The 12327-nt window shown below is 43.2% G+C and overlaps 1 protein-coding gene across 1 annotated transcript in view; it reads right to left on the bottom strand.

Annotated features, from left to right (window-relative positions):
- Nucleotides 1-795: 795 nt before the first annotated feature.
- Nucleotides 796-12327, bottom strand: part of iqsec2b (IQ motif and Sec7 domain ArfGEF 2b) — a 49412-nt gene continuing 37880 nt past the window's right edge. Inside the window, exons 3-14 of the mRNA XM_032545844.1 lie at nt 12008-12325; nt 9793-10847; nt 9545-9706; nt 7301-7423; nt 6757-6923; nt 5264-5403; nt 5042-5167; nt 4855-4954; nt 4605-4766; nt 4215-4409; nt 2507-2556; nt 796-2245 (exon numbers count right to left, since the gene is read on the bottom strand). Of these exons, the coding sequence (XP_032401735.1) occupies nt 905-2245; nt 2507-2556; nt 4215-4409; nt 4605-4766; nt 4855-4954; nt 5042-5167; nt 5264-5403; nt 6757-6923; nt 7301-7423; nt 9545-9706; nt 9793-10847; nt 12008-12325 (3939 nt within the window). The 3' untranslated portion in view covers nt 796-904. The remainder of the gene's footprint in view (nt 2246-2506; nt 2557-4214; nt 4410-4604; nt 4767-4854; nt 4955-5041; nt 5168-5263; nt 5404-6756; nt 6924-7300; nt 7424-9544; nt 9707-9792; nt 10848-12007; nt 12326-12327) is intronic.

Genomic DNA, 12327 nt, shown 5'->3' on the forward strand with positions numbered 1-12327 from the left:
AGCCAAGAAAATTATTGCAAAGTCAAGGGAGATTTCTTCTTTTTGTAACTTTCTTCTCTTTTCAATGCAAAACTGCAACTGGAATGCATTCGGTAGTTCAGTCTCTATTTACAAACCCACTTTGAGCCAGTGGATACAGGAACACTCTGGTTTTCCAGTGTCACATTATAACATCTTGGTACTGTACATGGAAATATTCTCATACATACTCATGACTTCAAACAAGTAAAACTTAAGCATTATAATCAGATATAGATTTAGTTTCATTTAAAATTATATGGCTATAGACTTTTTTTTTGATTGTGTGTGGCAAAAGTAGCAACGTGTGCTCACGTTATATTCTGTGTGCAGTTTCTTCAGGTATGTGAGCACAAACCGTTTACCGCTAGCAGTGTTCGCTAGCTCCATATGGAGCTAAATTGGAGCCATCAAGTTTGTTCAAAAGAGAGAGAAAAAAAAACTGAAACTAAAAAAAATAAAATTGAACTGAAAAATTACTTTGAAACTAAAAATAGTCTGAAACAGAAAAAAGTTTGAAACCGAAAAATTATTTTGAAATAAAAAAAAAAGATTTGAAACAGAAAAATTATTTTGAAATAAAAAAATGAAACTGAAAAAAAATTAAGATTGGAAAAAAATTAAAACTGAAAAAAAGATTTGAATCTGAAAAAAAGATTTTTGAAATAAAAAAAGATTTAATATTGAAAAAAATTGAAAGATAAAAAAAATTAAAGACTGAAAAAAAGATTTAAAACAGAAAAAAAGATTTGAAACAAGAAAAACAGTTTTGAAGCTGAAAATAAAGATCTGAAATTTAAAGGAAAGTTAAAATCTACTTTTCAGATTAAAATCTTTATTTTTCAGTTTCAGATTTTTTTTTACTTTGAACAAACTTTAGCTCCGCCTACATATGTGGGAAGCGAAGGTGAAAGTAGCAGAGACGCAGCAGCCTGCGTTTCCTCTTGTCTCCAGCGCTGCTGCTGTTGCTCTCGGTCCGGGCGGACTTGCTCCGGGTCCGGGACCTGCCCGCCTCCTCGTATCTGTCCTCGAAGCGGTGGCCCCTGGAGCTCCACGTCCGGCTCACACCACGGTGCTTATCCGGTTGATAGGTTTGGATTTGGAGCTGCCCACCGTACCTGTCGATCCAGCCCCTGTCACCTGCGGCCCCTGCGGAGGCTGCCCTGGGTGCTGGGGGGGGTGAGGGGAGAGAGGTGTAAGAGGGGTAAGGGGGGACAAAGGGGGGGGTAAAGGGGAGTGTGGTGGGGGAGGGGGGATAGAGGAGAGAGGAGGGTACTGGGGCAGATACGGGCCGGCGGATGCTGCGTGATGCGCACTGACGGAGGCGGATGGCAGGTTGTGGGGCAGCGTGCCGAATATAAAGTGTGTTTGATGGGTGGAATGGCTGGTTGGGTGGGGCGTTTGTGCGTGCCTGGGGTGGGTTTGGGAGTGTGCGTGGGGGTGGGAAAGAGACAACGTTAGCGGGGGTTTGGAACCAGGGCCGACGGCCCCTCTGGCAGATTGTGTGGGCTGCATGTGGTAGAGGGCGAACTGCTGGTTCTGGGAATGTTGGGAGAGAGGAGAAAGAGGGGGGGGACATCCGACCACCATGTTGGTGTAGCGACCCTGAAGCCCATGCTGGGAGAGCTGGGAGAGATGGGCCAGCTGCGGGTGCTGGACGTGCGGTGGCCCAACAGGAGGACGACAGGGTAGTGGGCCTCTCTGTAAAGTATGAGGGGGCACACCTTGCAAAGGAGGGGGCGCGGGCTGGACGTGAAAGCGATGGTGATGGTAGTAAGGTGGCGGAGGCTGTATTGTGCCCACGTGACAGAACTGTGCGTGCAGTGCCTGAATCTTGGAAGCCCCTCCCTCCAGCTGGCATAGGGATGAAGGGGAGTGAGGAGGGGCTCCTCCAGTAGTCAGTGGGGGTACAGGTGCGGGGTATGGTGGCCCCGGTGGAATAAGGGGCCCTGGTGGTTTGGCGCGTTTGCTGCCGAAGAGTGAACCCAGGAAGGAGCTGCTGTTGTTGCTGCTGTTGCTCCCCCCAGGGCCGCCCCCCGCTCCTGCTCTCTCTGCACTGCTGGAGACTCCCCCAACTCCTGTCCCAGCAGTGGTAATTTGCTGCCCCGGCCCACCCCCCACCCCCGATCCGGGGCTCAGGATGGGGCGGTGAGGCCGGAAATCTTCTGTGCCGTAGCAGCCAGGGATCACACCCGGCATTGGATAGCGCTGGTGAGGCTGCGGGCTGCTAATGATGGAGCCCTGGGAACATAAAAACTCATCAGGTTTTAAAAGACACACTGGAGAATTACAATCCCTGCTCCTCCTGACGTCAGCACACAGAACATGCTGAGGGTGGATTTAACTGCAAAAAGCCATGCAAAGGGTGTCAGTGTAGAATCACACATGCACGTTTAGTCAATATGCACATGCACTCAGACAGCAGAGCAGTGGTTAGGGGAAAATGTAAGTCCTTTAGCTAATCTCAGCTAATCTTTTATAGACTTACTTCCATTGTACTGTCCAGAGAACCAACACTGTTCCTGCGACCACGTTTCCCTGCACCCCACCAGGAAGAATCAGGTTAGCAAAGCGTGAAAGATTGATTTTTTTCTTTATTACAAGAATCCAGTGCCTTGCAAAAATAATTTTATTCTGCTCATTTTTCACATTTTGTCACTTTAAAACCATAAACCTCAAGGCATTTTACTGAGATTTCACATTATAGACCAACATAAAGCATTACAACTACTAGTCTTTTGCCGTATGTCGGCTAAAGAATAATTGTCAATTCTTTGCAAAATAGCTCAAGGTTATTCAGATGAATGAAACATGTATGAGAAGAGCAATTCCTACTTCTTGATTTAGGTTTCTTCTCTGACTGGGCGATCCTAACACAATTATATGGTTTAGTAATAATAAAAAAAACATCCAAATGCAGTAGGAGTGCATCGATTGCAGTTTTTTTAGCAGATCTTCAATTACCGATCTTTAAAAAGCTTGACCAGTCGATTCCAATGTTGGCCGAAACTAATTTTATTTTGTTTGAAATGTTGCTAAATGTAGCAAGAACATCCCTGAATTGGCAACAGTGGAGGACTAGTTAACTGGAAACATGCAGACATGCCCTGATGGGCTGGTCTGTCAGTCAAAACTCTCAGCAGAGAGAGCAGAAGAGGATAGTGGTTGATTTTTAGACCTTTGTTGAGGTAAATAAGATTGTTGGAAGGTATCGGCTTCTGATGTAAGTATTGGCCGATTGCCAATCTCCCAAAATTAAGGAAATCGACAGATGAATCGGCTGGCCGATAAATCGGTGCAGGACTGGCTGTTTGCGTTTTATAGACCAAATGGTTATGTTTTGGTATCACATCACTTTCATCACTCATGCAGTTGTAGCTGCTTTTCCATTGCAAATCTGCGCAAAGTTTTGTCAATATTCCAAAAAAAATAACATTTTGCAATTGCTGTGTTTCCACTAAATAATATGTGATTATAATCTCACATGAATAAGTTAGTTCATGCAATAAGTCATTAAATTCATGCCGTTTCATGATCCTCCGGCTACTTCCTGTCGTCTTCTTTGTGGTTTCCACCAGTAGTAACATCCGTTTGTTGATCACATGACTCGTGTGACGCGAAAAAAGCGTAAAAAAATAAACCAAAGTTTGATAAAAATTGGTTTATTTTCGATTAGCCTGTTTCCATTAAGCAAACTTGTTTTCTAAATGTCAAATTGAGCAATTATATGGTCAATGCAAATGCAACTTGTGACTTGTTATGTCTTTGTTTCAACAATTACTTTCTTTTTTGTCATTCTGCCATCAAAACCAGGTTTGTGGAATAATAGTTGTCAACAGATTCTCTGATCTGAACTGTGAATCTAAGCAGTTCATTCAGAGTTACTACATCCATGGTCCTGTTGTGATGCTTATTTAACTAATATCCTCCTTGAGTTCATGACCATGTCAAGTTGGGTTTGTAGTTTTACCATACTCTTTGCAGTAGGTTGAACCATTCTCTCTGAGGTTTTCAAACTTTGTTTGTGTTTTGTAGTGAGACAAAATTTGAAAAGCACAAGAGTTAAAAGGACTTTTGCAAGACAGAGGAACATAATTTAGCACTAGAAAGAGAGAGCAAGATCAGCCAACCCCAATCAGGAGAGATGATGTTAGAGAAATGGTTTTGACATCGTCCGAGCGGTGATGTTGTCTCACCTGTGTCCGAGAGGTCCCTGAGAGATGAGCTGAGCGCTGTGCGCTTCAGACCCTCACCCACTGAGCAGTTGTCATCAAAACTCGTCCTTCCCAAGGTGCCATTCACAACATCGCTCTTCACACCTACGCCTCCTCCAACCACAGTGCCCGTCAGCAAGCTGGGCCGTATCACACCTTTCTGTTTCTCCAGTTCCGCTGCAGATTTACATAGAAACACAGGGGAATATTAAACGAGAGAGAAAAAACACAGAGAAATGAGCTGCATAGCAACAATAACAACAACAACTTGGGTAAGTTTCCATTCTCATGCTTAGAAACATAGAACAATGGCTCTGATAATCAACAAGGACAGTTTAACTAATAGAAATGACCAGCAGATGGGGCACTTACACTCCACTCTGTATTTCTCCATCTCTTGGACTTCAGCAATACTCTCCCTGAGGTCACTAACAAACCGGGTGCGGTCTTGCTGACTGGGTGCCATAAAGACGATAAGAACCTTTCTCTCTCCGCCGAGGCTGGATGAGGTCAGGCGGATGCCATGAGGGTAATCTAGTTAGAAATGGAGACATTTATGTTACGATGAAACTGAAAAATTAGGTTTATAATTGAAAGGTACAAAATGAAAAAAGTTTCTTACATGAGTTCTGAAACATGTGGACTTGCATGTCAACCAAAGGGAAAGATTGTCTGAAGCTATAAGTTACTGAGGTTTTCTTCTTTTGGAAGATTTTGGTTACCTGGTATGCAATGAAAAATGTATATATTCACAGTGCATGATCAATTATTTAAACTTTAATATCATAGGAGTCTGAAAGTCAGCCTACCACCAGCAGGTCGTTAAAGAGAAAGACTTCTCGCTGGTGAACCCCTGTCCTCTGAGGTCTGTTGGGGTCAGGCACCTCGTAGAGCTGGCAACAACACACCAGCCGGCGATGGGGAAGGGACAGCACCTATATACCCAAAGAAACAGAGACAAAATCAATTTTACAGAAAAAAAATCCATTAAATCCCATCTTGCGATGCCTTAAATAGTTATAGAAACTCACAGGTTTTTTGCCAACAATGACCCTTTCCACTGCTTGCACCTGTGAGACGTGATCATCATTGGTCCGTAACTCCCATTTCTGTATTCGCTGGTAAATCCCAACCAGCAGGTCCCGGGGAATATCCTGACCATTGTCCACACCTTGGTTTGGATAAGGACATTAATGGTTTTAGGAAATAATGGCCAATGTTTCCTAATCCTCGTCCTCAAGGCACTTTGATCTGCATGATTTAGATGTTCACCCCATTCAGCAAAACTCTGTTAATCAACCTTCATGGAAATCATGTGTGCTGAACAAGGGAATGCCTAAACATGCAGGGCATTGTGTCTTGTGGACAATGGTAGAAAAACACTGCTTTAAAAAGATCCACAATTAGTTTTAACAATCAACTTTATATGAGGAACATTTATACAGTAGATGTAAAAACAATACAGTAATAATACGTAGGCTGTTTAGTTTTTATACATTTTAATAAAATATTGTCACACGAACGTCTCCATGTTGTTCACGCTGAAATGCATTCCGGATAAGTGATGTTTAATGGTCCAACTACGCTAGCTGCGTCCATAACAGTGATGAGTAACATCATTAAGGCTTTTCAAATTGAACTGGAGCATTGAAATTGATCGGAATGTAGAAATCACAAGAGGTCATGAAGATGAGAAGGGCCAATCGGAGGAAGAACTTGGCCGAAGGAGTTGGTGTTTTGCTGCCGCTGATATCTTCAGCTTCATAAATTAAACGATGAATGACACATACATCTGGTTGGACTGTGTGATCCGGTAAGTACTTCTATAGCTCTGTGTCAGGTCCAGTCTTCCTCCGGGGTGGCAGTAGTGCCGCCAGTACTACTGCTGTAGAGCGCCGTTCACATGTAAAACAGCTTCCAGTGCTGTCTGTCTGATGTTTCTCTCTGTGCTCCAGTTTCAGCAGGGATTAGGCCTTTATGGATAAAAACTGTGGCACAGCATTTATTTTTAGCTTGTTACGGTAACGATCACCAGTTTTGCTCATACAAATCACCCAACATCTTCTGGAGAGAAATGTTGAGAATAAAAATCTAAGTCCTTTGGAAGTTGTATTCGGCTCCGGCTCTCTACCATTGCGCTCTTCTTTTTTTTTCACATGGGAAGCATCCAGATACACCTCACTGCTTTTTAATTTTTTACAGCCAATAGTGACACAGTGTGGTATTATCAAAAATTACACCAGCCTTCCTGTGTTTACTCTGTAGATTCCAGTACAGAATGGACATAATGACGTCATCAACCCAGCAGGTTTAAAAATATAACAAAAGACATACATTTTTTTTAAGTAACTATAAGTTTTGGTATATCACAAATGGCAATTTTTTAGTTAATAGGAAAATTACAACATATTTAGGCCAACATGTTCAACTAATCTTAGATCCCTTTAAGCCTTAGCAGTAAGGAGTATGTGCATGCTGAAACTCTTATGTTTAATAGTGTCGCTGTTAGCAAATGGGTCAGCACCTCTCAAATTCTTGATGAAATCTTCTAGTTTCATCTTCCTCTCTGCTTTGATGTTGGGGCTGTACATGTCCGTGTTGAGGAGGATTATGGCAAACGCCAAAATGAAGATGGTGTCAGGGTTCTGGAACTGCCGAACCAGGGTTGGATTGCACACGCAGTACCTCTGACTGAAAACAAAAGGAAGTAGTTGAAACCTTATAGCTTTGTTTTGGTCAACATCCAGCCAAAATGTACATATGGGACCTCATAAGAGTACAAAATTGGCTCAAAAGTGGGCCCCAGAAGGGGTTGTCCATAGATACATAATGTCCTTATAGGTCAAATTAAACCTTTGTCAATAAGACCTGGCAAACTGCAACTGTTTGGATGCCCAGTTGGACAGGACGTCCATCTTTCCTTGTCAATAAAGGTTTTATTGAGTCTACTGAAGTGTGTCTCATTTAAAAAGTATCCATTGAGCCTGAATAAAATCTTCATCTACAGCTGTTTTCTTGGACAAACCAATTGAATTACATTTTTCTTTAGGTATTTTTCATATACAAACCTGAATGCCTCTATAAGTCTCTCCACCTTTTGGGCTTCCCCTTGAACTTTAATTTGCGCCTGGAATTTCCTCAAAGCGTCATCGATGTCCATACCTGAGAAATCCATCTCATCCACCACACAGCTGCAAAAACACATACACAACTCAGAGGTTATAGCTGAATTTCTTTCAAACCAGGCATGCTTGAACTTGAGTAGCAGTATTATGTAATTCTGATCACATTTTCTGATCAGAATTACATAATATTCTATAAAATCAAATTGGTTCAACAGCTTCTCTGTGGTTTCTGGGCATGTATGCAGATTTACTCAGCTTTTATCCATCTATCCATTCATCCATTATCTTCCCTCTAATCTGGGAATGGGTGGCCCAAGGAGAGAAGCCCAGACTTCCCTTTCCCAAGCCAGCTTCTCCAGGGGAATCCCAAAGAATTCCCAGGCCAATCAAGAAACATGGTCCCTCCAGGGTGTACTGGTCATTTTCTGGGTCAATGGTATGTGCCTGGATCACCTCACCAGGGAGGCGTCTAAACCAAATGCCAGAGCCTCCTCAACTGGCTCCTCTCAAAGTGTAGGAGCATTGGTTCTACTCTGAGCCTTCTTGGATGATCAATTTTCCCAACTTATGTCTAAGGGAGAGTCCAGACATCCTGTGGAGGAAACTCATTTCGGCAGTTTGTAGCCTATGCGTGATCTCATTCCCAGAGCTTAGATAAGGATAGGAACGTAGATCGAACGATAAATCTGCACCATGACAGACCGGTACAATCCTAACATTACTCTAGATGCCGCTTCAATATGTCTACCAATCATTTTCATTTTGAATTTTTACCTCATTTATAAATTTCTCCAATAGCAGAAGAAAAAGAGGCTACTCTTCCCTTTTCCGGAACAAGACTTACTTTTTGTCAAACTAAAAAGTTCATGTAATCAAAACACTTAGAACATTACTGTCCTTTGGGACTTCAGTGAACCACTGTGAGAGATCATAGCCACAAACGGTAAAAATATGGAAAAGCATGAAACAGCAGTGAACCCCATTAAGAGAGGCCAGCAAACCAACTCTTACTCCAAAAGTGCACAGACCAGCAAAACTACAGGCTTCTTTAGTCTCAGTTAAAGCCAGTGTATGGGGGAATTTTTCTGTCATAATTCGAAAGCACACATTTTCAGTGTGTGCTCTCGACAGGAAAGACAGGATTTTGTGACTTTCTTCTCAATACTTGTAAAGCTAATACTCCAAACTTCTGCTCTCTTTCAAATATCGCTGCTTTCGCTTGGGACAAAAAAGTACCATCGCCTGGCAACCTCTCAGCCAATAAAATGAAAGTGTCATGCTGGGTGCGTTTGTTTCCTTCTAGTGGGTGTGTCTGTGTGGCTACTATTGATTGTAGCAAAAATGCGCCGCCCAGTGGATGTAGGCTGAAGCAACGAGGAAGAAGTTTTTAGTAAAGCTCAATTTACTAAAAAACAACTTGATCCCCAAAACATTTTGGAAAATATTCTATGGACTGACAAGAACTCCCTTTAGAAAGGTTGCATCCCAAAACATCTGGAGTTTCAAAAACCAAACACCAAAGAGTCCCAAAAGTCCAAAAATAATAATTTAAAAAGGAATTATTAATTATCTCAAAATCCAATTACAATGCTGAAGAATGAACCAGTCATGCTTGAAAAGTCTATAAGATCCTCTGAAGTAAACAATTCTGCCGAGGAAATTCTGCTAAATTCCCCCACAGGGATGTAAAACACGCAGTTAAGCCAACATGACGGGGCCATGTTGGCTTCTGACTTCAGCATTTAATCGAAAACATGGAGAATCGATATTTAGCTTTATATTGTACAAATCTAGAACTCAACCCAGAACAACTGTAACCAACATTTCGTTTTACACCTCACTAATCTTACCAGACATGGAGAACCAACATTTACTTTTATCAGAACAAGAATCCAGAGAAACCCCTACTAGTTTATAAATTATTAATTACTTATTCTCATCCTTATTAAACATGGGGAACCAATATGTATTTTCATACTTTTAACTTTTTGTCTTTTTTTTTTGTTGTGTTTGTATTTCCTTTTTATTTATGTGAAGCACTTTGAAATACCTAGCTAGCTGCTGGAAATGTGCTTTAAAAATAAAATGACTGACCTTACCTTACCTTATCCTATTGATTTTATATTAAAAAATATTTGAGATAAATCCAATTTTACACAGCACTTAATGTTTATTTTGACTACTTACTCCAAAACGTCTTTGTTGAACTGTTTTTGTCGGTTTCCAAGAAACTCGCCAATCATCTGCCGGCTGAGGCCTTTTCTTTCCAAAAGAAAGCGAGCGATCCCAACCGGAGTGTCCGACACAAAGCCTCTCTCTATCAGGTACTGGATGCCCTTTTCAGGTTTCCTAAAGTTGACGCAAACAAAGCATGAACCTAATCACTGTACATGCCTGGACATAGAAGTATTGCACTTTGTGGAACTTCAGCTTACTTGTTGAAGAGATTGAGACCAATGCGGTACTGGCGTCTCTGCACCACGTCGCTGTTGAAGGGTGGAGAGTCCCAGCTGTGGCGGCTCTCCCTCTGATATGTCTGCTTGCCCAGAGGAGGAAGAGGCTCCTGCAGGCTGTCCTGAGATGAGGAGCCTGAGCTGCAGTTGACTGTCTCGTTGGAGTTGGTGGTGGAGTTGAGGGAGTCGTTGTCTCCGTCGGAGCAGCATGGCTGCTCCAGAGCGCCGGGCGGTAGAGCTGTCGAGGAGGAAGATGACAGCGGAGTGGTGGGGGGCTGCTGGGGTGAGGAAGAGGATGAGGGCGTGTCAGAGTACTGATGGTGATGGATGGGATGGTGGTGATGGTGGTGGTGGGCTGCCACCTGGTGAGGGATATGAGTGGGTATGGATCTGCCAGGTGGCCTGGTCTGACCCTGGGCAGCTGCAGCCGAGGACGGGTGGGTGCCTGAGTTGGGGGTGTGTTTGAGGGTTCCCTGTGGGGAGCCCGACCCCACTCCGGGTTCTTGCTCATACACCAACTGTCTGCTCAGGGAGCCTCGGTCTGAACGATCGCTCATGTCTACTGAGCTGTCACTGGGTGGCTCGATGGTGAGAAGTGGCAGGTGGGCCCCCCTTAGTCGGTAATCTCTGCACTCGGTGCATGGGGTGCTGCGCCGGCTGTTGCTGCTTCCCCCTCCTTCAGTGTCCCTGCTGTCCTCACGGCCTCCGACACCACCGCTGGGGCCCCAGTACTCTGTATCTGTGCTGCTGGGTGCCCGGTCGAGGGACAGAGGAGAAGATGGCATCCCATCGTCCATGTAAAGAGTGACGTCACTGTAAGACGTGGCAGTACTGTCACCATGCATGCTGTGTCCCCCCCCAGCTCCTCTGCCTCTTTCTCCCAAGCCTCTCTGGGAAGACGGGTTGCTGCTGCTACTCCACATGCACTCTCCAAAGTCTTCACTGATTGGTCCACCCTCCCTGCTGCCCTCCTGGGAGTCATCGCGACCCGCACGGCAGGTGAGGGCGTCATCTATGGAGTCGGCCAAGGACTTGACCTGGAGGAAATATGAGAAATTAAATGATCGAGGCCAAATTCTTCAGTTATGTGTGTCTGAGATTTTAAAAGTGACTATATGGGCTATATATAACATATTCGTTACATTTTGTTGCACAAAATCATTCTTAGGTAATTAGATTTTTGTCTGATCAGTTCTAAGTGTTTTTAGAATCATAATGACCTGTTTTAAGTCCTTTTGTCACTTTAAATCCACATAAGCTGCTGTTGGCCACGCCCCCCAACACTTACACTCACACGTGAAAATGGCTGCAAACTGATGAGCAAGTATACGATGGTACATTTTTGAAAAGCAGAAGTGGAGCCTGCTGCACAACCAACAAGAATGCAGGAAGTGGTTTCTAAACAGTAAGTCCACAACAAAACACTTGTCTTTTCCACAAGCCATTATACAACGCATACAATAGTAAAACCAGCTGAACGTACAGCTCTGGAAAATATTAAGAGGCCTCTCCACTGAAACCTCCTGGTTATTCCACCAAATATTGATTTCTGAACTCTTCCTGAGTTAAAACATTAGTATTATTTTTTCTAAATGAATATGAACTTATTTTCTTTGCTTAATTTGAGGTCTGAAAGCACTGCATCTTTTTTTGTTATTTTGACCATTTCTCATTTTCTGAAAATAAATACAAAATTTTTGCTTGGAATTTCAGAGACATGTTGTCAGTAGAACAAAGTTCATTTTACTCTATCATAGACCTATAAAAAGCAAAATCAGAGAAACCGATCTTTTTTTTTTCTAGAGCTGTGTGTGGTGGAGTTCCAATTGGGTTGCTAGGTAACAGGTCTTGGCTCTACTGGGGTTGCTAGGTAACGCCAGTTGAACGTGATCTAGCACAGCTCATTTTCCAGACACCAAAAAACATGAATTTATTGACAAAAAAATGTCTGCACAAAAATGTACAAAATTCAGATTAATTTATCTTTATTTATATTGCACCAAATTACAACACATATTAAAACATTGGAAACCAAACAAGTCCATTACATAATCAGCTATACTATAGGTTCAATTTCAATGCTAATCATTTAATTCTTTTCAGTACCATCCAATAGCGTAGTCAAGTTAACTGATAACTCGGTAAGTGGAAGCTGCTGTTTGAACCTCATGGCTTTATAAAATCTCATCAGTTTTACCTGTTTGGAGAAGGAATCCTCCAGATGGGTGTAGTCGGGGGCGCGGTCCGGATCCGGGGAGTGAGGAGGCCCGATGGCCACGCTGTGGGTGAAGTTGGTCTGCGTCTGCGCCTGCTGCTGCGGCTGGCGCTCGTCAAAGGAGTACTGCAGCCTCATGTTGGACAGGATGATGCGCCGAGTCATGCGGCTCTCTGAGGCCGAGCTTCGGAGTCGCTCAAAGTTCTTATTCATGCGATATTGTCTGAAGGCCGTCTGAATGGTCTTGGCTGCTCTGCGACTTACAAAAGAGCCTCCGTACTTTCTCTCCAACATCTCCACCT

The sequence above is a fragment of the Xiphophorus hellerii genome, chromosome 1 (assembly GCF_003331165.1).
Source record: "Xiphophorus hellerii strain 12219 chromosome 1, Xiphophorus_hellerii-4.1, whole genome shotgun sequence".
Taxonomy (NCBI): domain Eukaryota; kingdom Metazoa; phylum Chordata; class Actinopteri; order Cyprinodontiformes; family Poeciliidae; genus Xiphophorus; species Xiphophorus hellerii.